Source organism: Theropithecus gelada, chromosome 2 (assembly GCF_003255815.1).
Source record: "Theropithecus gelada isolate Dixy chromosome 2, Tgel_1.0, whole genome shotgun sequence".
NCBI lineage: Eukaryota > Metazoa > Chordata > Mammalia > Primates > Cercopithecidae > Theropithecus > Theropithecus gelada.
In genome coordinates, this window is record NC_037669.1 from 33562597 (window position 1) to 33588636 (window position 26040).

General features: G+C 42.6%; 1 protein-coding gene across 6 annotated transcripts in view; it reads left to right on the forward strand.

Moving 5' to 3' along the window:
- SIDT1 (SID1 transmembrane family member 1) overlaps positions 1–26040 on the forward strand; it is an 89534-nt gene that overhangs the window by 55763 nt on the left and 7731 nt on the right. For 3 of the 6 annotated variants that reach the window (XM_025375712.1, XM_025375715.1, XM_025375716.1), the window contains 12 exons: positions 6273–6344; positions 7688–7833; positions 8969–9042; positions 9928–9994; positions 12130–12203; positions 13184–13307; positions 13509–13626; positions 16151–16287; positions 17225–17333; positions 20220–20234; positions 21237–21313; positions 24827–24873. In XM_025375712.1, coding sequence (XP_025231497.1) covers positions 6273–6344; positions 7688–7833; positions 8969–9042; positions 9928–9994; positions 12130–12203; positions 13184–13307; positions 13509–13626; positions 16151–16287; positions 17225–17333; positions 20220–20234; positions 21237–21313; positions 24827–24873 — 1060 coding nt within the window. Of the gene's footprint in view, positions 1–6272; positions 6345–7687; positions 7834–8968; positions 9043–9753; positions 9810–9927; positions 9995–12129; positions 12204–13183; positions 13308–13508; positions 13627–16150; positions 16288–17224; positions 17334–20219; positions 20235–21233; positions 21314–24826; positions 24874–26040 lie in introns of those variants that run through there. The other 3 variants (XM_025375711.1, XM_025375713.1, XM_025375717.1) reach the window with 3 other exon arrangements.

Here is a 26040-nt window from a genome sequence, read left to right on the forward strand (position 1 = left end):
AGGACTGTTTGGGCTTAGGAGTTCGAGACCAGCCTGGGCAACATAGTGAGACTTTGTCTCTATAAAAACAAATAAACAAAATTAAGTGGGCACGGTGGTGCGCACCTGTGCTCCAGCTACTTCGGAGGCTGACGTGGGAGGATCACTTGAGCCCAGGATGCTGGGGCTGCAGGGAGCTGAAATCGCATCACTGCACTCCAACTTAGGTGACAGAGCAAGACCATGTCTCGGGAAAAAAATGCCTCCAGACATTGCCAAATGTCTTTTTGGGGGCAAAACTGTTTCCCCACCTCCCCCTGTTTGAGAACCATGGACCTAAACACATGAGGACACCTAAATAAGAAGCCAGCTTAGGTAGGAAGTAGGGAATAGGAATGTTCACCACAAAGGGCTTTGAAATAGAAAGAAAATAAGGAACCTTTGTAATGTAGAGAGGCCACAGGGAATGATGGCATCGCCCCCAATGTCGTGACCACTGGTGAGTCAAGACCTAGACGCTTAAACCAAGAGCAGAAGACAAGCCCTGCCCAAGGGAAGAACCAGTGACTTTTTCAGGCATCTCAAACAGAGCATCGAGAAACCAGCCAGAAGCAAGAGACAGAGGCAAGTAAGGACCATATATGGAAGCTAATGAGAGACATTCAGGGAAGAAACAAGGGTACAGAAATGTCTTTCTCTCCCAAAGCCAGGATCAGCGTGACCATGGGGCACAGGAAGTTCAACAGAGCTCAGAGTTACAGGAAATGCCTTGGGTGCTTATGTCCAGAGAAAATGCTAGAAGCAGCTTCTGAAAGGGGAAGAGGATCCCACTAGACTTAATATGGTGTCTGCCCACATCATTGTGGAGCTAGATATCTACGGAACTTAGCCTAATGCTTTCACCTTAGACGTAACTGAAGTGGAAGAAATGGAATCAGGTCCCTACAGGTTGCCAAATTGGTGGCAGCTCTTTTGGAGTTAGGAAGGATGCACTCAGAAAATCTGTGGGCTACTCCGCATTTGTTTTCCTTTGATATGCCTGCAATCATTTGATTAAGCTGTATGTGAAAATCTCGATGTTGGCTCCAACTATACTAAAAAGCAAAAGAATGTATTTCGTACTTCGTGTGATGAAGAAGATTAGACCTTGGAGCCTGGGTGAGATGGAAATAGTGTTGGCAAAGAGCTGCTCCAGGGGACTTGCAGGGACTTTTTTACTGTACTATGAATGACTGGACCCTGCATTGTCTAATCACCACCTAGTACCAAAGACAGGGCATCTGTGAGAATCTTAGAGAATCTATGAAAGGCTCTGTGCTGTAAAAACGTTTCTTCCACTGGCTTTATCAGAGAGAAACCCCACATTTCACATAATTGTTAAAGAGCCTCTACAGAAATTCAGTTACCAACTGAGAAAAATAATGAAGCCTCCCCAACAGGCCTCTGGGACCCCTTGAGCTGCCACCAGGAACTGGGGGTGCAACAGAAGAGGAGATTACTTTCTCAAATGGAAGAGCTTGACAAGCCTAATCGGTTGTAGATTTAAGAACCAAATGGCCAACCCAATCCTTCCCTGGATAGAGCCATTACTGAATCAGCCTCTTAGCCAAGAGCAAGATCTGGTGGAGATAAGACAAGGAGAGTGTTGAACGTGGAGGACTCAAGGAACTCAGGCCGTTTAGTGGCCAGGGGTCTCAAATTCTATTCCTACATCTCTACTGTTCTTTTTCCAGTTTTCTTGTTCAACTTTTTCTTCTACAGGAATTTTACTTTTACATCCATCTGCAAAGATGATGGTTTTCTTCATTTTTTCTTCAACTATTGAAACAAAACATGACACTAAGTTGGGATAGGTAGGAAACTGGCATAAAAATAAAATTTGGGCCGGGCATGGTGGCTCACACCTGTAATCCCAACACTCTGGGAGGCTGAGACAGGGGGATTGCCCACAGTCAGGAGATTGAGACCATCCTGGCCAACATGGTGAAATCCCGTCTCTACTAAAATACAAAATATTAGCCCCGCGTGGTGGCGTGTGCCTGTAGTCCCAGCTACTCAGGAGGCCGAGGCAGGGGAATCGCCTGAACCCGGGAAGCAGAGGTTGCAATGAGCTGAGATCGTGCCACTGCACTCCAGCCTGGCGACAGAGCGAGACTCCATCTCAAAAAATAAAAATAAAAAATAATCATGCCCGCTAGTTCCCATCATTTCTGACTCCGTCTTCAGCTTCCAACCTGCTGAGTCTTCAGAGACAGAATGGGACAAGGCAACTAAAAATATGAAGTCCCTGAAAGACGCAAACATGCTCAAAATGAAATGAAAATTTTCTCCTCACATAGGGCATTTAACATAAAAAGCAAGCGTGCAAGCATATCCTGTTCTATGTCAGTGAAGTAGACAGATGCAGGGGGCTCAAGCTCAGAGAAACACATATCAAAACAAGTTTCCTCATTCGGATGAGATCATTCACAATCGTATGTACCTGCTATTTCCAGCCAGAACATCTCAATCTGTCCTATAAGTTGATATTTTATGTTGAATTCTGCTTTCTATGTATTATACAGTTAAATATAGATATGGTTTGCCTTCCCAGACCATACTTGACGTTTAGAAGGAAATGCCTTGGTTTTTGCATTCTTAAAAGGCTTTAGACATAAGCAAAATGAAAAGAATACTGTTATCCCATGTTGGCCAATCTCATATTTAAATAGTGCATATGAAAGTCCACAGAGTGAAAACACTTTTGCATGCTGGCAATGGCATTGCACATGAAAATCTTGGTGCTCCTGTCCGTCACAGAACCCATGGTGCTGCAGCTGCCTCAAAATGAGCAGAGCCAGCAACAACATCAAAACCAGATCGTGCTCAGTGATGAGCCAGAGCAGAAAACAGAAATCAGTGATTCATTAAAGTCTGAACAGACCTACACAGCTGGCTTTGTCTTTTTAGTGAATTTGTCACCTAACAAAACAGTGATTGTTTTTGTTTGTTCACTTGCTTTGATTTTAGTTTTTGGTTTTTGTTTTTCTTTTGATTACACACACACAGAGAACATTGGCTCCCACGAACCATTTCGACCTCCTGCTACAACTGAACTCCAGCATTTTCCTACACACACTTCTACTTCCTATATCAGAGGACTTCCAGTGACACCAAAATGCACTATGTGCACGTAATATCAAAACATCATGTTGTACATCCTAATATATACAATTAAAAAATCTTTTTGTATAAAAACAAGTTTTCACTGAGACCAATACAATGAATTACTATCCATCCCCTATCTGAGTGACTGGGCAAATTACTTCATCTTTCAGCATCTCCCTTTTATCATCTTTAAAACATATGGTAATATTATATGATAAAATATATGGTAAAATATATGATAATATTCTCAGCATTTTGTGATTTTAGTGTCATTCTTCATTTACTATTTGCACATTTAATAATTTTCAAAATTACATTTTAAAGAAGGGACATAAGTTAGTGACTTAAAATAAGGAGCTTGGACCAGGCATGGTGACTCACACCTGTAATCCCAGCACTTTGGGAGGCCAAGACTGGAGGATTGCTTGAGTCAAGGAGTTGGAGGCCAGCCTGGTCAACCTAGGGAGATTCTGTCTCTACACTTGAGTCAAGGAGTTGGAGGTCAGCCTGGTCAACCAAGGGAGATTCTGTCTCTACAAATAATTTTTGAAAAATTAGCCAAGTGTGGTGGCATGACCCCGTGGTCCCAGCTACTCAAGAGGCTGAGGCAGGAGGATCGCCTGAGCCTGGTGGTTGAGGCTACAGTGCACCGTGATTGTGCCACTGCACTCCAGTCTGGGCAACAGAGTGAGACCCAGTCTCAAGAAATAAATAAATAAAATAAAATAAGGAGCTTGAAAAGAGAAAAATGTGAAAGATACTGAGGGGGATGTAAAAGACCTACAACATCATCTAGGAATAAGAGCAACCCAGGGGTTACATGAGACTCCCTGCAATGAACTAAACAGAAAGAAGATGCAGCATGACCCACACCAATGTGTAATCACTGGCAGGCAGCAGCTTCCAATCTAAAAAGCAAAAGCTGTGCTTTTTTAAAATGTGACTTTATTACAATGGAGATGCAAATGAGCCTCAATTTGCTCTTCAAAAGGTATTCTTGAGCACTATATGAAAGTAACATATTTACTACCAATTGTTCTTATTTGAAGAAAAATTCCTGTGTTTTCAGTTAAAAAGATAAGTTTTGTCTAATATATACACAACAGAAGGTTATTAAACAGGATATGCTGCCATTTGCAACAGCATGCCTTCCATGGATAAACATGGAGGATGTCATGCTAAGTGGAATACACCAGACACAGAAAGAAAAGTACTGCAGGGTCTCTCTTATATGTGGAATATTTTAAAAAGCAAAATACATAGAAATAGAGATTAGAACAGTGGGTATCAGGGACAGGGAGCGGGAGGAAATTAGGAGCTGTAAGTCAAAAGGTACAAATCTGCAGGTAGGTAGGATGAATAAGTCTAGTATACAGGAGGAAGACTATATATAGTTAATAATATTGCATTCTATATTGAAAATTTGTGAAGAGAGTAGATTTTAGGTGCTCTTATAACAACAAAAAAGAGGGAACTATGGAAAGTGATGGATATGTTAATTTCCTTAGCTATAGCAATCATTTCACTATGTGCACGTAATATCAAAACATCATGTTGTGCATCTTAGCATATACAATTAAAAATCATTTTTTAGGCCAAGCATGGTGGCTCACGCCTGTAATCCCAGCACTTTGGGAGGCCAAGGCAAGCCGATCACTTGAAGTGAGGAGTTCAAGACCAGCCTGGCCAACATGGTGAAACCCCGTCTCCACTAAAAATACAAAAATTAGCCAGGTGTGGTGATGTGCACCTGTAGTCCCAGCTACTCAGGAGACTGAGGCAGGAGAATCGCTTGAACCTGGGAGGCAGAAGTTGCAGTGAGCCAAGATCACACCACTGCACTCCAGCCTGGGCGACAAAGTGAGACCCTGTCCCAAGAAATCATAATAATTTTTTTATAAAAAGAAAATAAGGTTTCAGTGAGATCAATACAATGAAACACTATCTGTCCACTCTCTGAGTGACTGGGCAATTTACATGATCTCTCAGAATCTCCCTTTTATCATCTTTAAAATGTTGAGAATATTATTATCAACCTCTTAGGGTTGTTGAAAATTTAGAAGAGTAAATTCCTGGAAAGAATTTAAAAGACTGTCCTACACAGTAAGTCTGCAATAAACATCAGTCAGTAGTAATAGAGGTAGTACTGGTAGCAGCAGCAGTAGCAGCTGCAGCAGCAAAGCTCTATCCTGTAACTATGGCCAAATCTGTTCTAAGTCCAAAAGAGTCAGGCGGATTGCACACAACATCTTCACATGGCACTGTTACTGTGCTCAAAAGATTTGATCTCTCATACTTAAGAGTCTGAAGGCAACCTGTTTCTTTGACTTGAAGTTGGATGAAAAACATAGATTGTATTGATGACATGTTACATACTTATGGGTTAGCCCAAGAAAGGCCAGGTAGCACCTAGTTTCTCTAAATAAGAAGAAATTTATAAGGGGATCTCCAAGCCTAGTAACAGTGCCAGAAAGCATGCATTCTGAGGGCCAAAGTCTGCATTTTGAAGGCCAAGATCTGTGTGCTAAGGGCCCTGGGAACCGCTGAGGCTGCCAAAATTGCTGCATTAGCCAAAAGCTTTGCTGTCCAGCTGAGCCAACTCTTGGCTAAACCACCAAAGAAGAAAAGAAATTGGGTCTCCAAGGCCATTGCATTGGTCCTTATAATTAAAGTGTAAACTCAAAACCTTTAGCCAGGTTTTGGACTTACACTTTAATTATTTTTCTTTAAGGGGGAAATTATGGACACATAAAAAAATTTAAAACACGATAAGAACCTACAAAGTTGGCTTACAAAACTGAGTATTTTCATTGCCCACCAATGGAAATGATGGCTGTGTTTCAGTAGAACTTACACATAAATACTGAAATTTGAATTTCATATAATTTTTACCTGTCATGAAACATTATTCTTCTTTTCCCCAATGACTTAAAGGTTTAAAAACCAATCTTAGTTGAAGAGCCATGCAGAAACAGGTGGCAGGCTAGATGTGGCAGATGGGTCATAGTTTTGGTGACTCCTGTATCAGTGTAAAAAGAAAATCAAACTTAAAATAATGTGGCTTGATGATTCAAGCTACTTAGAATAGTGTTGTTTTGTTTCAGCAACTGGACGTAAAGTGTTTGCCTCTTCACTTCTTTTAACAGGCTCTGGAAATATGGTGGCATCTCATCCCATTGCTGCCAGCACACCGGAAGGGAGCAATTATGGAACAATAGGTATGTCCTGCCAGGTCTGTTCATGAAAGTGTTTCCTAATTCTCCAGAGAATATGGTAGAAAGGCATTCCAGCCACTCAAAACTGGGAATGTGGGCAAAGCAGTTATCCTATGAGATTGTCTTTTATTTGTAAGATGAGTTGGTTGGAGGTTTGGAAGCTTCCTGCCAGCTCTAACTTTCTCCAGTTCTGTTGTTCTGTTTCTTGGATCTGCTAGCCCCACTTGGGCAGAATTCCTTCAATGTTTGCCATCTAATACTAAGGCCCTCTAGGGACTTTTTCATCCAGCCTGGGTTTAGGGCATGAAAGATGTGTCCCAGGGAGCCTGGATGTCAATTGACCAGTTGTTTCATTCTCAGGTTTCAGTGGAGTAAGGGGCGATCAGAAGACTGAGGCAGTGCTGCAGGTGAACATGGCTGTAGCCTACCAACCCTTCATTTTGGCTAACTTCATAATTGAACCTGCTGACTGCCACCCAGTCGTTCACATGGCAAACCCCAATGTTCCTTAAGCGGCCTGAAAAGAATGGAATCCTAGACCTGTCTTGTTAGAGTAGAAGCACATTGAGCTGCCTGCCCTTCCATATTGCCTGTGGATCTATGAATGGTGCTCCTTAAAATGTCAGTGTAGAGGGACTGGAATCCTGTGTTCCTGCCCTATCATTCCGTAACTTTGAGAAGCATGTGGGCTCAGTGCAGGCTACTTATTTTTAGTTCTGTAAGAACAGGATTTTTTAAAAACCATCTGAACAGAAGAAATAAAGCGGAAGGTAAGCTCAGCTCATGTGCTCATCAAGCTGCACAAATCTCCATCTGCTCTGGGAAACATTCATGGGAACAGAAGGATTCTTCCTCCCGAGAATGTTGTTTTCATTATATAATCATAGATATGGCATGTGGGTGATTTCTGTGTACAAATACTTTACCCATGAGAAATGTATAGCTGTTAGATATGTGTGAGCTCACACATATATGCAATAGATGCTATACATAGCTGTGTGCATGTGTATGTGTATATATTTATGTTCATATTTTAATATATGAAACATGAAATATAAGTACAATATTATTTTTGTATCCAAATAGTTAACAGAGCAGATGCCCTTAGATTCCAATATGTGTTCAGTCCTGAAGATAGACAAGTTAAATATAAAAATAGGAGGAGAGGAAAAATAAAAGTCCATTGAGAAGGAATAGAGAGAAAGAACAGGTCTTGTGAATAAGGAGTTCGTTGGGATCAACACAGTATTTGCTAGAATGAGTCTGCAGGGTGCTTTTTGCAGAGAGGAATGGGCTCTATAGGATCTCCATGGCTTCTGAAGGCAGATGAGTTGTCTCTGTTTCAGATGAGTCAAGCTCCAGTCCTGGAAGGCAGATGTCCTCCCCCGATCGTGGGCCACCAGGCCAGTCAGACACAGACAGCTCCGTGGAGGAGAGCGACTTTGACACCATGCCAGACATTGAGAGTGATAAAAACATCATCCGGACCAAGGTACCCACTCTGCCTCACCATACTCTTTGAGAGGGCAGAAAGTTTGGCAGTAGAATAAATTTCAGCAGTACCTCAGTTTCCTGTATTTTGTTTCCTTCAGGGAAAGTCAAATTTCCCAGAAGGCTTAAATCAAATGTGCCTACAGACTAAAAGCAATACTCTGTTAATTAGCACTTGTTTTCTCGAGGAAGAAAGGTGAGCACATTAAAGAGAACAGAGCATTAATACGCTCTTAAGGTCTGAAGTGGCTGACCGTGGACAATAGAGGCGGAAGGGACCCAGCCAGATGGAAGAAAAGATTCGTTTGAGGGGTGTACTGGGGAAGGCTCCCTGGTTCTGTGCGTATCATCTTTCAGTAGGAAAGCTCATTTCTTTCTGGCTTGTAATTATTATTTTGTGTCATATCCAGCAAAAGATATGAAGGTGAAATGCACAGTTTCAGCCCTATGTAGTTCAAGAACCACACAGCAGACAGCTCTGAAAGCTGGGAAATCAATTCTTGACATATAAGAAGCACTCAAGACTTCCAATAAGTTGCCCACATCAGCCAATCCTTAATATTCCAAGGAAAATACTAGGATTTTTATTAAGGTATCATGGGAAAAACAACATTAAAAGAAAAGTCTTAAATAATTTTAGTCAAGAAATTTGATTTACTTAATCAAATTTAGTAAATTTGAATAATTGTATCCCTTGAAAATATATATATATCTATATATATATATTTTTTTTTTTTTTTTGAGACAGAGCCTGGCTCTGTCACCCAGGCTGGAGTGCAGTGGTGTGATCTCGGCTCACTGCAAGCTCCGCCTCCCAGGTTCAGGCCATTCTCCTGCCTCAAGCCTCCTGAGTTGCTGGGACTACAGGCACCCGCCACCACGGCCGGCTAATTTTTTATAGTTTTAGTAGAGACGGGGTTTCACCGTGTTAGCCAGGATGGTCTTGATTTCCTGACCTCGTGATCTGCCCACCTCGGCCTCCCAAAGTGTTGGGATTACAGGAGTGAGCCACCGCGCCCAGCCCCCTTGAATAATTTTAACAATTTTAATTTAAATTGAGACGTGTTAAGTTTGCCTTTGTATCAGCATAAACAGCTGAGTACAGTTTTGCATTCTCTTTTTATTTGGCATTCCAGATGTTCCTTTACCTGTCAGATTTGTCCAGGAAGGACCGGAGAATTGTCAGCAAAAAATATAAAATTTATTTTTGGTAAGTAGATGACCAGCAGGACCATGGTTCCCTTAAATAAACATAAAGTTTTCTTTATAAGAGCCACAACCACTTAGGCACAAGGTTTTAGTGTTTAATGAGGCACAGGCGTAGGGGATGGTGTTACCAGCCAACTATCAGTAGACCTGTGAGGGCCACACACACGAACACAGCCTCCCTCCCAGCCAAGAGGCTGAGCTGCCTTGCAAGAAATCTTCTCTCCCCTCAGAAACCCTCAAGCTGAATATTGTACTTTTGTGACAGCTCCTCGTCTTATTTTCTCTTGAAGGATGCCCTTTAGCTTGCATACAGATCTTAGAAGGAAATAAGGGACAATGGGGCCACATGAAGTTTCATAGTGGGACCAGCAGTTTGGAAGCCACACCCCTTTCATGCAATCCATCACTCATTACTCATTACAGTTGTTAGATGTTCAATCTAACAACAGCCTAAAGAGACGTTCCCTCATAAATGATGTGGCTAAACCAGAAGCAGTTATTACTCACACTGTTTTACAAATGGTTGTAAGAAAAGAAAGAAAAAAGAAACCCTAATATCTGTTGGGTACCAATCATTAACCTTTTTAAAAAATACGTTTCAGTTAGTATTGTCAGCTTTTGCCACTGCAACCTAACTAAAAGTATCCAAGGGAAGCTTTTCTTTATTTCTTTAATTTCCCTTTAGACAGGATACTGTGTACCAAATGCCCCAATGCAAGAGAGGGGAGAGAACGACTGGAGAAACAGGAACCACATAATCAGCTTCTGGCTATTTTTGCAAGTTAATTATGGACTTATGGGGTGGAAGCATTCTTTTAAAAATATTAACCAAAGACTCCACTGTTCATTTGAAAATAACTATTTCTGGTTCTTTCTGCCTGCATAGGAACATCATTACCATCGCTGTGTTTTACGCACTGCCCGTGATCCAGCTGGTCATTACCTACCAGACAGTAAGTGTTGCCCCAGCCCCAGAATCCCAGCTTGCTTTCTGCAGGGAGAGTCTCCACTGTGACTGACAGAGAGAGGTACGAGGTACAACTTAGGATCCATTCTGGAATTTCCCGTTGGGGTTCCAATTGGAGTTCACTATTGCTTCCTCTTTCTTTTTTATTTTTTTTTTAAGACTGAGTCTCACTCTGTCACTCTGGCTGGAGTGCAATAGCACGATGTCGGCTCACTGCAACTTCTGCCTCCCAGATTCAAGCAATTCTCCTGCCTCGGCCTCCCAAGTAACTGGGATTACAGGCATGTGCCACCATGCCCAGCTAATTTTTTTGTGTATTTTTAGTAGAGGCAGGGTTTCAACATGTTGGCCAGGCTGGTCTCAAACTCCTGACCTCAGGTGATCCGCCTGCTTCAGCCTCCCAAAGTACTGGGATTACAGGCATGAGCCACGGCACCCAGCCCATTTGCTTCATTTTTAACTGATCTTTCAATCTAGTTCCCAATTGTTTTATCACGAAGGGAGCTGCAATCTCTTGTATTATTTTGTCTACCAGTCTGAAATTCTTACCTTGCGCTCATTCAGTCATGATATCTATCCACTGCATCTGTTACTTAACACTCTGAGCTTTCTGATCATTATGGGATAATGAGTAGAGTAAATAAAGTTCCAGACCAAAACAAAGGAACCTGATAGCTAATCTAGCCTGTGCCTTCCCATTGAAGGTAAATATTTTTTTGTAAAATTAAAAACAGCTTCGTGGCTTGGCATGGCAGCTCACGTCTGTAATCCCAGAACTTTGGGAGGCCTAGGCAGGTGGATTGCCTGAGCTCAGGAGTTTGAGACCAGCCTGGGCAACATGGCAAAACCCTGTCTCTACCAAAAATACAAAAATATTAGCTGAGTGGTGTCATGCACCTGTGGTCCCAGCTACTCAGGAGGCTGAAGTGGGAGGATTGCTTAAGCCTAGGAGGTGGAGATTGCAATAAGCTGAGATTGCGCCACTGTACTCTAGCCTGAGTGACAGAGTGAGACCATGTCTCAAGAACAAAAGAGAGAGAGAGAGAAAGAAAGAAAGAAAGAAAGAAAGAAAGAAAGAAAGAAAGAAAGAAAGAAAGAAAGAAAGAAAGAAAGAGAGAAAGAACTTCATAAAACTAACAAAATATTACAGTAAAAAGAAAATGTAAAATAAAAACAAACATTTTTTAAGCAAAAATAATATGAAAGTAGTTTGAGAATCCTCATTCCTCCATAGAATCCTAGGCCAAGGTCACTTAAATTACGTTCTATAGAATTTATTACACAGAAAGCCCGTTTACAATAGCACAAAGCTGAAGTTGTTTCTAATGCAGTGGCCCTCAGATTTTGCTGTGAATTAAGGTCACCTGGGAAGCTTTTACAAATCCCAGTGTCCAGGTTGTACCCCATCCCAATTAGATCAGAGCCTCTGAGGGTAGAGCCAGGTATCTGTAGTGTCTAAATCCCCAGTGATTCCAACATACAGCCAAGATTGTGTGTTAATGATCTAATAATAGTTAGCCAATTGCATATCTATTATGCAATGAGAACAAGGACTTCACAAGGTTTGAGCACCACTGTTTATAACCTAAATCTTCTCTGCATACTTTGCGAGACTGTCAGAAGATACACCTGGACTGTGGTTTGGGAAAGTTCTTGACAGAGATGGTGATAAATAGGGAAAACTGAACACACATCTCCTTGTGTCTACCTGCCTCATGTTTACCATTTCTACCCAGAGGATGGGACAGCTCTATATCCCCTCTGCATTCACCTAGAAAATAGACATAGTGTGACAGTCCTGAAACGTCCCAATGTTAACATTTCATAGTCCTTTCATCATGATAACAAAGGAAACGCATTTGGGTGAATTCCACCTCGGGGCTGCATAAGGGGGTACACAGAATATTCCCGTTCAAAGCAAGATGGTAACTTTTTTGGAAAAAAAGCACCTGTGCTGTGTAAGGTGGCAGATAACGGCCCATCTGTGCCGAGGAGCACTGGTTACATTGTAAACTAGCGACAGCGCGCCTCCCTGAGCCCTGTCCGCTCTTTGTGATTTCCGGCTGGGGCCCAGAGGACGGAGGAAAACCACATTTCCTCTTCTCACTCTTGATTTTACAGGTGGTAAATGTCACTGGCAACCAGGACATCTGTTACTACAACTTCCTCTGTGCTCACCCCTTGGGCGTCCTGAGGTAAACCCAGTCCTCTGGTTGCCCATGAGGCATTTAGAAATGCCTTTCTGTCTAATGTTGTGATTTCAGTTTTTAAAAATGCTAAAAACAACTGTGGGAAACGACTCTATTCAAGGGTAAAAAGGAACTAAACCAAGAAGTTGAGACCAGGTATGCTCCTCTCGTTCCCGTATATGGTTCTCAGGAAACATTCCTAAGCAGGCTGCCTGCTAAGATGAGGGCAGTGACATTTTTTAAAATGTCAGATCTCTAGCTGTGGTGGCATTTGTTCACAGGCATGAGCTGGCAGCCTATTGTCTCATTCGATCCATTAAACAACCTCATGAGACAGACATTACTACAATCCCTATTTTTAGATGAAGGCAGGTGAGGACTTGCTGAAGGTCCCTCAGCTGCTACGTAGTGCAGGACACAAACCCAGCCCTGTGGCCTCCCAGGCCATGCTCCAGCCACCGGAACTTGGAGACGTGGAAGAAACATTGCCTGGGAGTTGGGAGTCTGGCTTCTTGCTCCAGAGCGGAACCAGCATTCGTTTCCTCAAATAAAGCTGCTGGCTATGATTGGCGGACACTTATCTGAAATTCACAATTAGAGAGCTGAACATCGACACTTACGTGGGTCCACCTGTGAGAACTCACTCTCACGGTGTAGCTGAAACACTTGCCCGTCTTTGAAGCAGCTGTCCTTCCCAGGACTCATACTATACAAATGCCATCGGGAGATGAGAGGATGGGAGGGTGTTAGGAAGCCAAGCAGGCGCTCTTGAGAGGAAATAGACACATTGTCACAGGCTGAGTAAGCATCATAAAATGAAGGAGTTATGTTAAAGAGGATTTCTAATGCTTTTCTGATCCTGAAACCTTATGGAAAGGTTAATGGAAAACACTGATGCTGAATTCGTTCATTCCTTCATGCATCATGCATTCTCTGGTCCCTTTGATGGTCTTGACTCTCTCATGGCCTCTCACTCATCCCTGTAGTGCCTTCAACAACATTCTCAGCAATCTGGGCCACGTGCTTCTGGGCTTCCTTTTCCTGCTGATAGTCTTGTGCCGGGACATCCTCCATCGGAGAGCCCTAGAAGCCAAGGACCTCTTTGCTATGGTGAGGAGAGAGTGGGTGGGAGCTAGGGAGGGTTATGGATCCAAACAGGATCTGCAAAGGAGTGGGACATCTGGCTTGATGGTGTGATGAGTTATTATGTGTAACAAACTGCATGAGACTAGAAGCATGGGCTTCCAGATTAGTGATGTGGTGGATATGGCACTATTTAATGTCTATTGACCACCCTTTCTCCTTTTGCAGGAGTACGGGATTCCCAAACACTTTGGTCTCTTCTACGCTATGGGCATTGCACTGATGATGGAAGGGGTGCTCAGTGCTTGCTACCATGTCTGCCCTAATTATTCCAACTTCCAATTCGGTAATTAGAATTTATATCTACTATACAGATTTGAATCATGAGTCTCATCCTGGAACCCTCCCCCAAAATGTCAAAGTCATGCTTGCAAGGATCAAATGGCATTTTATGTAAGCTGAGGTGGTCAGAGAGGACCTCCACACAGAGCATGATCTAATTGAGCAGTAAGACTGCTTTGGGATGAAAGTTATGGAGAACCCAATTTATATTGGATTGAATAATAAGGACATCCAGATGTAGAAAGGGCTTGTGGTTGATTTATCTGGTGGCTCTGCCTTCATTTCTCTGTGATCTCTTTGTACTAAGCCTGTTTGTTGGTTTTATCCTCAGGCTATCTTCCCTGATGGTGGCAAAAGTAACTATAGCAGCCCCCATCTTCATAGCTCCACCCAACAATTCCAGAGGCGGCAAGCTGGGTTCCAGGAGCCTTCAATTAAGAGCAAGGAAGCTGTTTTTTGAGAAAGCCACAGATAACATCCTTTCACACCTCAGTAGCTTAAACAGTCATGAGCCCATTTTTTTTGACAGCATCTGGCTCTGTCGCCCGGGCTAGAGTGCAGTGGCATGATCTGGGCTCACTGCAATCTCTGCCTCAAGGGTTCAAGTGATCCTCCTTCCTCAGCCTCCCTAGTAGCTGGGACTACTGGTGCACACCACCACACCCAGATAATTTTTGCATTTTTTTGGTAGAGATGGGGTTTCACCATGTTGGCCAGGCTGGTCTCCAACTCCTAACCTCAGGTGATCTGCCTGCCTCTGCCTCCCAAAGTGCTGAGATTACAGGTGTGAGCCACCACACCCAGCCCCATGAGCCCGTTCTTGAATCATTCTCTAAGCGCTGGTTAGCTCAGACCCAGGTTGCTTCGCCAATCAGAAAAAAAGGTGGGACTGTCTTTAGACCAATCAGCCCTGTCCCTGGAGCCAAAGGTGGGATTAGCTTTCCTGAAGCAAAGGGGCTGAGACAGTGTGCATTTCTGAATTGAAAGTGGGTAGACATTGAGTTAGTATTGAGATGCTGTTAAGAAGGAGGAAGGGAAGAGCTGATGCTGTCTAGCAAGTAATGACATCCTCCATGCTCAAGGATGAGGATTTTTTTAAACGGTCATTTAATGTTTGTGCTCCGGCTTCTGGTTGTTAACTCTGAGCACCACAGAAGTCTGTCACATTTAATTTTTTTTAATTAGAAAACATTTTCAATGGAGAAAACTACAGAGAATATATCATTCACCACTCAGAATGAACAAATGTCAACACTTTTAAATATTTGCCTAGATCTACTTTTTAGACAATAAAGCACTGTGATAAAGTTGAGGTCCTGTTTTGACGCACTTTCAAACTTAATCTCCTCCTTCCTCCCCTAAAAGCAATAACCATGATTAATTTGATATTTGCCTTTCTGGTTTTTATAATTTTTCTATATTTGTAGCAAATTAATAGTAGTTTATCATTCTGAGTTCTACAGCCTTTTTGCATTCAAGAATATGTTTTCAAGATTTATCAATATTATATCAAGGACATGTAGTTCACTCATTTTTTTTTATTATTATACTTTAAGTTCTAGGGTACATGTGCATAATGTGCAGGTTTGTTACATATGTATACCGTTCACTCATTTTTAAGGGTTATCTATTGTATAACAAAAAGTATCACATTTCTCAATTCCTCTATTGAACAGCATTTAGATGTTGCCCATATTTTGCTATTACAGATAATGCTACAATGAGCATCCTTCTATATATGTCTCTTTGTATGTATGTGAGAGAAGTTCCTTGTGATACCTAGAAGTAGAATTTTTTAGTTACTTGGTCTGTGCACCTTCTATTTTACCAAAAACTGACAAATTTCTCTCCAAAGCATTAATTCCCACTCCCAATAACTGTGTGAGACTTCCCATTCCCCAGATCATCACTAACATTTGTTACTGTCAGCCATTTAAAGTTCTTACCAAGTTTTTTAGTAATATGGAGGCATTGCATTGTTGTCTTAATTTGCATTTCCACAATTCTAATGCAGTAAGCTACGTTTTATTTCTGGCTATTTTCCATCACTGGGCTATAAAGCTATAAATGTGCAGTAATCAATATGGTTATATTTTAGGGTGCTGAGAACGACCTCCCACACCCATCTGGGGCTCATTTTATGGTCACACTGCCTACACTATCACTATTAGGAATTCTTTTGTTATTGCTGTTGAACACCAGTGTCTAAAACGCAAGGGGGGATAGTTGTTTATTGTATCAGACACTCTTCTTCCATGAAAGAGGAGTTATTTATTTATTATATCAGATGATTTTTTTCTGTGAACTAAAGGGCAGCCTTAGAGAGGTTTAGAAGTGGAGTACGTGGGATCTGCCTAGAGAATGTTCCAGGAGGCTGACATGTTAGAGGTCTCCACACAGTCTGCGGGTAGCAAATAGTCCATAGATTGAAGTGAGGGGTACTCAGAGGCTGAAGAAGAATCTAGAAAATATCATCTGTCTGTCACCTACTGAATCCTGATCGTCTGGCTCCTCCTTTGGGTCCTCAGACACCTCCTTCATGTACATGATCGCTGGCCTGTGCATGCTGAAGCTCTATCAGACCCGCCACCCAGACATCAATGCCAGCGCCTACTCCGCCTACGCCTCCTTCGCTGTGGTCATCATGGTCACCGTCCTTGGAGTGGTGCGTCCCCCACCTTCTTCCACCTGGCTCTCAAAAAGTGCCCCCCTAGGTCCAATAAACAAACAGCAATCAAGTGAACGGGTTTGGATTAACCAAAATCCTCAGTTCATGACACACTTTTATCATTGGCCCGCTCATGGCATACTTTTATTTAGTTATTTAGTTTTTTGGGTTTTTTTTTTTTCCAGACAGAGTCTTGCTCTATCACCAGGCTGCAATACAGTGGTGTGATCTCAGCTCACTGCAACCTCCACCTCTCGAGTTCAAGCAATTCTCCTGCCTCAGCTTCCTGAATAGCTGTGCCTACAGGCGTGCACCACCATGCCCGGCTAATTTTTGTATTTTTAGTAGAGACGGGGTGTCACCATGTTGGTCAGGCTGGTCTCGAACTCCTGACCTCATGATCTGCCTGCCTCAGCTTCCCAAAGTGCTGGGATTACAGGCATGAGCCGCCGTGCCCGGCCTTGTTGGTTATTTTTAATAATGTATTAGGCACCTGTAAAACCACTACAGGATAATTTTAATATAAAGCTAGGCCTGACTCATGTGAAAATGGAATAGGGGTATATAAGCTGACTGGAGAGACTGACTCAAAAAAACAGAAACCACTTTCTAAATATGCATGGGCAACACGTGTTGGCTGTTTTGGTTATTTGAAGTGCATTCGCCCCCACTTTAGACCTATTGCCTCTTCACCATTGCTATTCAGCTGCCTCTCCTATTTCTCTTTTCCATTTTCATTTGGTCCCTTAACCTTTTTTTTTTTTTTTTTTCCTGTCCCATGGGGGTAAGATTTGTGGGAGTTTCCAGAGGGGGAGAAAAACAGAATGCGCACACAGCTGTTTTTGACTCCTTACACATACAGGAGAGAGGGTGGATTTTGATGAGTTTTCTAGGGAAAACCCCAGATGAAGCTAACTTCCATCTTTACTCCTAGGTATTTGGAAAAAATGATGTGTGGTTCTGGGTCATCTTCTCTGCAATCCACGTTCTGGCCTCACTAGCCCTCAGCACCCAGATATATTATATGGGCCGTTTCAAGATAGGTGAGTTACCTGTTAATTCTCTACTAAACACACGAATCAACTTCAATGAAAAATCAGACATTGCCTTTACTTATGCTGAATGAAAGTGTTACTGGTCATCATGAACACATGCTCTGGATTCTATGCCACGTTTAATAGCATATATTCTCTCCAAGAGCTTCCTCTCCCTTATAGGATAGTGATAAGCTATTACCACTAGTTCTATTTTCAGCTGAAAAACTAAGATTTGCCACACCTCAGAGAGGAGGTATACCTCCAACCCTTGGTTGCAAACACTTTGCAGTCTGCCAAACTTTGACTTGTATTTAGAAAATGGCATGATCGTCACACCACTAGTTCCACCTAGAGGAACATTTTTCAGTTTGCAGAATTCAAAGGGAGCATTTCTCTAACCATGCTAAATGGTTGTCAAGAATGAATTCTATATTTTCAGATTCTAGGGCTGGAACTTTTGAGACCAACTTGCCAATCTTAGAGGCAGGATACCTGCTGAGCTCCCTCCAACTTATCAGAGAGCATTGTATGTTCTACAGAAATCACCTTGTGATCTGCTGTTGGTCAGTCATCATATATGGGAACAGATTCAAGTGGTTTTAGTGCACTTAAATTTAAAAAAATCATTTTAAGTTCCGGGAAGTCAGACTTACATATCCTTTTGTCTATTTTAAGGAAAATTATTATATGTAAACATAGGCAAACCTCTGATATTAACAAAGCCTGGAACAAAAGTCCAAATAAAACCCTGCATAGCTTATGTGTAAGAACATCAAAGTCATAAAGCGGACTAAAAAGCTATTAAATACATGAAAGGAGAGAGGGAGAGAGGGAAAAATATACCTCCACTGCAATGTAGAAGGACTAGGTTCAAATTTAAAATTCTTGGTTCTTCAAAGAACACTTTTTTCTACCTCTGGTTGTGTCTTAAGGAGTCTCACAGGTATGCATGTGGCACCTTTGCCCAACATCCGATGTTCATCCGCATCCCCCATAAATAGCCACCACTTGGCCATTCCCTGCCCCCAGAGGTATGCCTTAGTGGTGCCATCTGCCCTCAGGAGGATAGACAAGGGAAGGGGGCTAAGCAGACCCTAGAGCAGGCTCAGAGCCTTCTGGGCAGGTAGACGCTTCTGGCACCCTGGAGTTCAGAATTTCAAGAAGGAAAAGAGGAGTCCTTTGGCCCTGCAGACTCCTCACTCATGAGGGAATGAGGCCTCTAAAATATGGGACCCTCTTGTCCAGGTCTAAGAGCAATTCTAAATAAATGAATGGCTTTAAGACTAGAAGACCGAATAGAGCAATTGCTCGTTTTCAAAGGTTAATTCTTTTTCCATGGTCAGTAGATTTACCTCTGGCATGAACATAGCCAGCATACCTCCAAATCCCCCAGTTACTTGAGCCAGTTGTGTAGAACATTTGGCAGGGCACGCTGGGCATGCTCCTCCACCAGACAGAAGGTAAGTGAAGTCATACAAACTAAACTTTCAAAAGGAAAATCATTCGGAGCATTATTGTTCTGGTTTCTTCCAGAGTTGGAAAAATAAACTTGAGTGCAGATATACGCAGTGGAGTGACCACTAATGCACAGAGGAGCTTTCATATATTTATACCACCTTTGCCTTATGCAGTTTTGCAATGCCAAATTATCCTATCTTTTAAAAGAAGTGAAATTTAGCGTATTATATTATGACCATGGAATAATTTGTTAGGGTCCCAACAGGAAAAAGATGTCACACACAAAGAAAGGGAAGGATTTATTCACAGAAGGACTATTCACAAGATGTGGATGGGGTAGAGGGGAATAAAAGGATATCATGGAAACTTGGGGTTAGCAGCAGTGAAGCTTTTACATCTATAAGCCCAAAAAGACAGGGAAGACATGGTTCCCAAAATGTGGAAGGAGAGAGTTATGGGGAAAAAAGTCACTCTGAAAGGAGCAGTGACCTTTCATTGACATTCTGGCCAGCCTGCAGTAACCTCACAGGGAGGACGCCAGCAAAATAAGTCCTCCGAGCTCACTTTCCTTCCTTTGTCCCTGTAGTCTCCTGCTGGGATTCCCCATTGTCCAAGGAAAGTCAGAGAATCCACTGTCCAAGGAAAGACAGAGAATCCACTGTTGTCCACACAGGCCTGCCTCCCCAGTGTGGTGGGTCCCCAGGAGACAGACTCATGGCAAGTGGGCCTAGTACAGCAAATGGGAGCTAGCCAGCCTGTAGTTTAACTGAATATTTTCCATTTCCGTACCCATGGAGTCTTCCCCAGGTGGTTACAGATGAACCAGAGTCAAAAGAAAACGTTCTATTTCGTCGTGACAATGACTGTATCTAAATTTAGTCCAAAGCCAGGAAGTTGGATTCGTGGACAGTGTTCAGCTGACTCCAGCCTTTCTACCCATGTCATAAGCTGCCTTTGCTTTCTAATCACATGTCCTTTCTCTGTGGCCCCTCGGGCTACACAAGCAAATCAATGTGGACACAGGAAAGGCGGCAGCAACGAGGAAGAACATTTAATCATTATCTCTTATAAACCAGAGAGCCGCTTCCCCAAATCACTACTGTGTCCACCATTCCCAGAGCTCTGGAAAACGACCTCCGGGATTTCTCATGAGAGACGCCGGATTATAAACCGGAAGTGGTGCACGAAAGTAGACAGGGAGAGAGAAAAGTCTCAGTTCACTCTGAGGATTTGAAGACTTCTGAATGTTTGAGACAAGCAGAAAAATCCTGTGTTCTTTTTTGACAAGTAAACATTACTTTTATAATCAGAAAGCAAAACTGAAGTCATCCATCTCGAGAAAAAATAAAATGATCAGTAGTTTACATGTTTGGCTACTTTCTTACAATCTCTTCTTTTTTTTTCTCCTTTCTTCTCTGCTTCCTACTGATTCAGATGTGTCTGACACAGGTAATGTTCAGCCACCCTTTCCAGGGGTCTAGATTGCTTTTTTATCAAAGTGACCCAGCTGGCTGTCCTGGCAGCCCTGCTCCCTGAACAGCCTCTTTCAGGCTGGGCAGACTCCATGGGAGTGGGGAGAGAGAGACGCTTGGAGGGGAGACTGCGCTCCACCCTAGCCTGCTCCACGCCGCTTCTGGGATGCCACAGAGCCAGGTGTCTTCCCCCTGGTTAAATTGACCACAGGGGTAACCTTGAGGAGGAGCAGGATTCATAGCAAAGCTGAGATCCACATTCTGGAAAATGTTTGCCTTGGGCAGACCCAGACTGGCATTCAATATCTGTGGTGTGGACAGCTCACAGAAACACAGCCCGCCTTTGAACCTGACTGTTCATGTAACATTTTAATACACACACTCGCTGCATTTCATATCATCCTTTTCCACTGTGTTTAAAAACCCTTTCCTGTCTTTTTCTCCCCATCTTAACTTACCTCCCCTTGATGATTGTTTCAGTTCAGATAGATTTTCTGAACATGCTCAGTGAGCCTTTAGTTCAATTGTTACTAACTTATAACCACATTGAGAAAGAACAGATCTGAACCTTCACAAGCTAAGATTTCCCATCCTCTAGAGAGAGCATGTGTTTTAAAGTCGATTGAGGAGACCCATAACATCTCTACTATAAAGAAAACACCACCAGAGTAAACGGTAAACAAAAAGAAGCTTAGCTGAAGGAAATAGAATAAGGGTCGGCCAGCCACCCATGTTATTTGCGAGGGCTTGTTGCTCATGTCCATCTTCCTCGCCTTTCTGCTGTGTAATGCACAGATATGGCATCTCTCCATTTTTCAAAGCAAATGCTTATTGCACACCTATTAGGTGCAAAGCATTCTAATGCATTTTAATGAAGGGAGGATGACATCATTCTGGCTCCAAAAGCTTGGGCCACTTCAGAGTATTTGTATTTTCGTTGACTAAGCCTTCTCACCATGCATTTTTGTATTATCAGCAGATTTGGGAATTTTCCGGCGGGCTGCCATGGTGTTCTACACAGACTGTATCCAGCAGTGTAGCCGGCCTCTGTATATGGTACGTGCCTGTGTTCTTTGACCCTCTCCTAGGAAGAAGGGGAGTAGTAGGAGGGACAGGCGTGGGGCAGTCACTCAGGGCTCCTAAAATCAAGAGGGCCAGATGGCCCAGGGTAGCTAAAGGCCCGAGTGGGGAAGGAGCATGGTGCTTACTCTTTCTCATAAAAGTCAAGTTAACATGGTCCCATTTTTATAAACAAAATATTTGCTAGTATATAAAAGAGAAGAAAATACATGTACCCAACTGTTAAACAGTGATGATTATGGACACATGGTGGGGAATAACACACACTGGGGCCTGTTGGAGGGTGGGGTGGTGGGGGGCCGGTGGGAGGAGGGAGAGGATCAGGAAGAATAGCTAATGAATGCTGGGCTTAATACCTGGGTGATGGGATGATCTGTGCAGCAAAACCACCATGACACACGTTTACCCATGGAACAAACCTGCACATCCTGCCCACGTAACCCTGAGCTTAAAATAAAATTTGGAAATAAAAAATAATAATAATGAATTTTTTTTTTTTTTTTTTTTTTTTGAGACGGAGTTTTGCTCTTGGCCTGGGCTGGAGTGCAGTGGCACGATTTCGGCTCACTGCAACCTCCGCCTCCTGGGTTCAAGCAATTCTCCTGCCTCGGCTTCCCGAGTAGCTGGGATTACAGGCATGCGCCACCATGCCTGGCTAATTTTGTATTTTTAGTAGAGGCAGGGTTTCTCCATGTTGGTCAGGCTGGTCTGAAACTCCCAACCTCAGGTGATCCACCCGCCTTGGCCTCCCAAAGTGCTGGGATTACAGGCGTGAGCCACTGTGCCCCGCCCAATAATGAAATTTTTAAAAAACAAAATAAAAATAAATGAACAATGATCATAGCTATGGGGAGGATCAAGACAGAGCACCCCTATAAAGAATCATCCAAACAGGTACCCTTGTGGAAGTGAAGGGCACACCACTAATAATTCCACCAGGACAGCAGTGATAAACTAGGACTATCTCCAGCAAACTGGGACCCGTGGTCACTCCAGTCACGTTCATTAGGAACTTACACTTCCACATTATGTGTTTCTGTACTGTTTGATTTTCACAATGAGCAAGAATTTTTTATAACTTGTGTTTATTGCTTGATAGTTGAAATATACTTCAGTGTATGATATATTTCTGTAGTGAGCTCAGAGCTCAGGGCCCTGGTCCCAGCTCTCTCTTGGCTCTCTGGTCAGTGATCTTGGGAAGGCTGCCTTCCTCCTCTGAGCCCACTGCCCAGGCTTTACAAAGTGCTGCAGTCAGAACTAGTGATGCTAGTATGGCCTGGCACACAGGGATTTAGCAAGTACCTGCTAATCCTTTATAATCAGAATATTTTTTCTAAAGGAATATGGAAATCTGTGAGCACTCTCGAGCTTGGGCAGGAGCTATAAGCACTAAAAACAAGGGAATTGAGGCTGGAAGGTTTATTCAGGTGAGAATGAAAAAGTCCATTAGGACTTGTGAGTATTTTGAGAGGCAAGTTCTCCTGCTTACCTGTGAACCAGGAGAGGCAAGTAATGTTTTTGTTTTTTACGTTAATTGATGGAGGCTTCCTTTTTTAAATAGACTTTATATTTTTTAGAGCAGCTTTACATCCACAGAAAAATTGAGCAGAAGGTACAGAAATTTCCCATATACCCTCTGCCCCCACTCCCCCCACGCACAGCCTCCCCCACTATGGACGTTCCAAACCACAGTGGTACATTGGTTACAGTTGATGAGCCTACACTGACACATCATTACTACCCATGTAAGGCTTACATTACATTAATGCTCATTCTTGATGTGCGCTCATAGGTTTTGACAAGCGTGTTGACATGTACCTACCATTATAGTATCATATGAGCCAGTTCCACTGCCCTAAAAATCCTCTGTGCTCAGCCTATTCATCCCTCCCTCCCTCTTAAGTCCTCACAACCACTAATCTTTTTTCTATTGACACAGTTTTTCTTTTTCCAAAACGTAATTGGAGCCATATGGTATAGAGCCATTTCATACTGACTTCTTCCACTTAGTAATGGGCATTTAAGTTTCCTCCATGTCTTTTCATGGCTTGATAGCTCATTTGTATTTAGCATTGAATAATATTCCATTGTCTGGATGTGCCACAGTTTATTTATTCACCCACTGAAGGACATTTTGGTTGCTTCCAAGTGTGGATAATTATGAATAAGCTGCTGTAACATTCATAGTTTCTTTTTTCCATAGGTTTTAGTGTGGACATGAGTTTTCAATTCCTTTTGTTAAATATCAAAGGGAGCTATTGCTGGATTGTATGGCAATCATATGTTTAGTTTTGTAAGAAACTACGAAACTGTCTTCCAAGTGGCTGTATCGTTTGGCATTCCCACCAGCAATGAATGTTACTGTTGCTCCACATCCTCGCCAGCTTTTGGTGTTGTCACTGTTGGGGGATTTTAGTCATTCTAATAGGTGAATTAATGTTTTTTTAAATGAAGTTACTTCCTCCAAATTGGATGGATCACCTAAAAGACAAAGAATTGCTACTTTTAAATAGTAGATGAGTGGTTATGCAAATTAAAGTATGATCAAATCTCTCCTAAAAGTTTTAAGTAGTATGCAAAGGACAGGGACAGACTGTGAATAAGTCTCTGTCAGAGTCATTGTTATTTATTTATTTATTTATTTATTTATTTTGAGACAGAGTCTTGCTCTATCGCCCAGGCTGGAATGCATTGGCACAATCTCAGCTCACTGCAACCTCTGCCTCCCAGGTTCAAACACTTCTCAGGCCTCAGCCTTTCAAGAAGCTAGGACTACAGTTGTGTGCCACCACACCTAGCTAATTTTTGTATTTTTAGTAGAGACGGGCTTTCACCATGTTGGCCAGGCTGGTCTCGAACTCCTGACCTCAGGTGATCTGCCTGCCTCAGCCTCCCAAAGTGCTGGGATTATAGGCGTGAGCCACCACACCCGGCCTATTGTCCTTTAAAACTGACCTTTTCTCCCTATTTTCTCCCCTACAAGACTATATTGTAGACACAGGAACCTGGGAGTTTCAGGACCACCTTGAAACCAGAGTAATGGGTACAAAACTAACGCCCTACAGCTGGGGCCTGAGAGTTGCAATTGTGGCTACCAAGTAGTACACCCCAGAAAAACAGTGCTCAATTACATAGTACCAGTGGCAGAATTCTCTTAATTCTGTAATCAGCACATCCCACCAGCCTCCCCACTGAGAAGTGGGCCTGCGGGCGCAGCTCCACTAAACACTGGGGAGAAATAGAGTCCTGCTTTGCTCACCACATTTTCTTTCTCAGGGATGAGGTCAGGTCTATTTGCAGTTAGAAGCCTTGCCATTTAGTCTTCGTATACAATCAGTGTCAGATCATAGGCAAGGCACTCTTAGAACCACAGAAAATGTTTTTCACCAATGCAATTGTTTTCCCATAGTTGATACTTCCACTACAGTAGGTTAAAAGAAAAGTCGGATGTGCAGCCTCTCACTTGATGTTTTCTTTCCTCTTTTCCAGGATAGAATGGTGTTGCTGGTTGTGGGGAATCTGGTTAACTGGTCCTTGTAAGTAGTCTTATGAAAACATGTTTTTGCCTTTATTAATGTCGGTAACGCTGTGGTTTAGCTTTCCTTGACTGTCATTTTTACGAAGAAATCTGAAATTAAGGAGAAGGTAGGATTGCTTGTTCTAGAGACTCAAAAAAGGTAGTAGGACATTCTCGTGTAGCAATTGTAGCCTCTCTTACAAACACTGAGGCATTGAGTTCATTTGCTCAACAAGACAAACATCAAAACTCGTTAAATCTATGTGGATACGTTGGATAGATAGATGGTTGGATGGATGGATAGATGGATGGGTGGATGGATAGATAGATAGATAGATAGATAGATAGATAGATAGATAGATAGATAGATAGATAGATAGATAGATAATTATACCACTGATTGCAAACATCCAACATAGCTTTAAACTCTTTCACAGAACTTTCCATAAAGACTACCCAGAAGGCCTTCTTTTCTATAGAAATTTTTCTTTTACTAAATGTATGTGTGTGTATGTGTCTGTGTGTGTGCAAGTCCCTCTTTTATTTCTTTCCCTCCCCAGTCTCTTTCTTTCTACCTACATCATTCTTCTTCCTCCTTTCCCATGGCCTTTGTTCCTCAAATGGCTCAAAATAGAACAGAACAACAGATGCATATTTTTGCTAGCCACAATTATTTTATGCAACCTATTCTCAATTTATACAGTTGAATGAGTGAAATATTTTAGTGATCACTCAAACAATAAGTAAGTTTAACTGCTTTTATTTGTAGCTCCTAGCTGATGAGCTCCTCGGGGTCAGTGGCCTTTGACAAAACAAAAACAAAAACAAAAAAAGATTCTGTAATCTCAGTGAACATTAAGGAATGAAGAGGCATTCCTTCAGAGGAAGCCAGAATCAAGTCATGAGACTCTGAGTCTTATCTGGGGGGCATGTGCTTCTGGAAGAAGCTTCCCATGTTGTCACCCCAGGGATTGCCCCAGGATAAGATGTATACCATTTAAGGATTCCTCCTTTACTTGGGGGCAGGTCGAGATGAGAGGATTCTTGGGCAGTGGTCTGTTCTTGACCACCCTTCTAGCAGACTCCACAGTCCTGGTGGTCCTGAAAGAGAGGGCACTGCGGGGAGAAAAGGCACCAGCCTCTTGATAATGAACAGCCTTTGACTATCACCGTGGGGGCTCAGAAT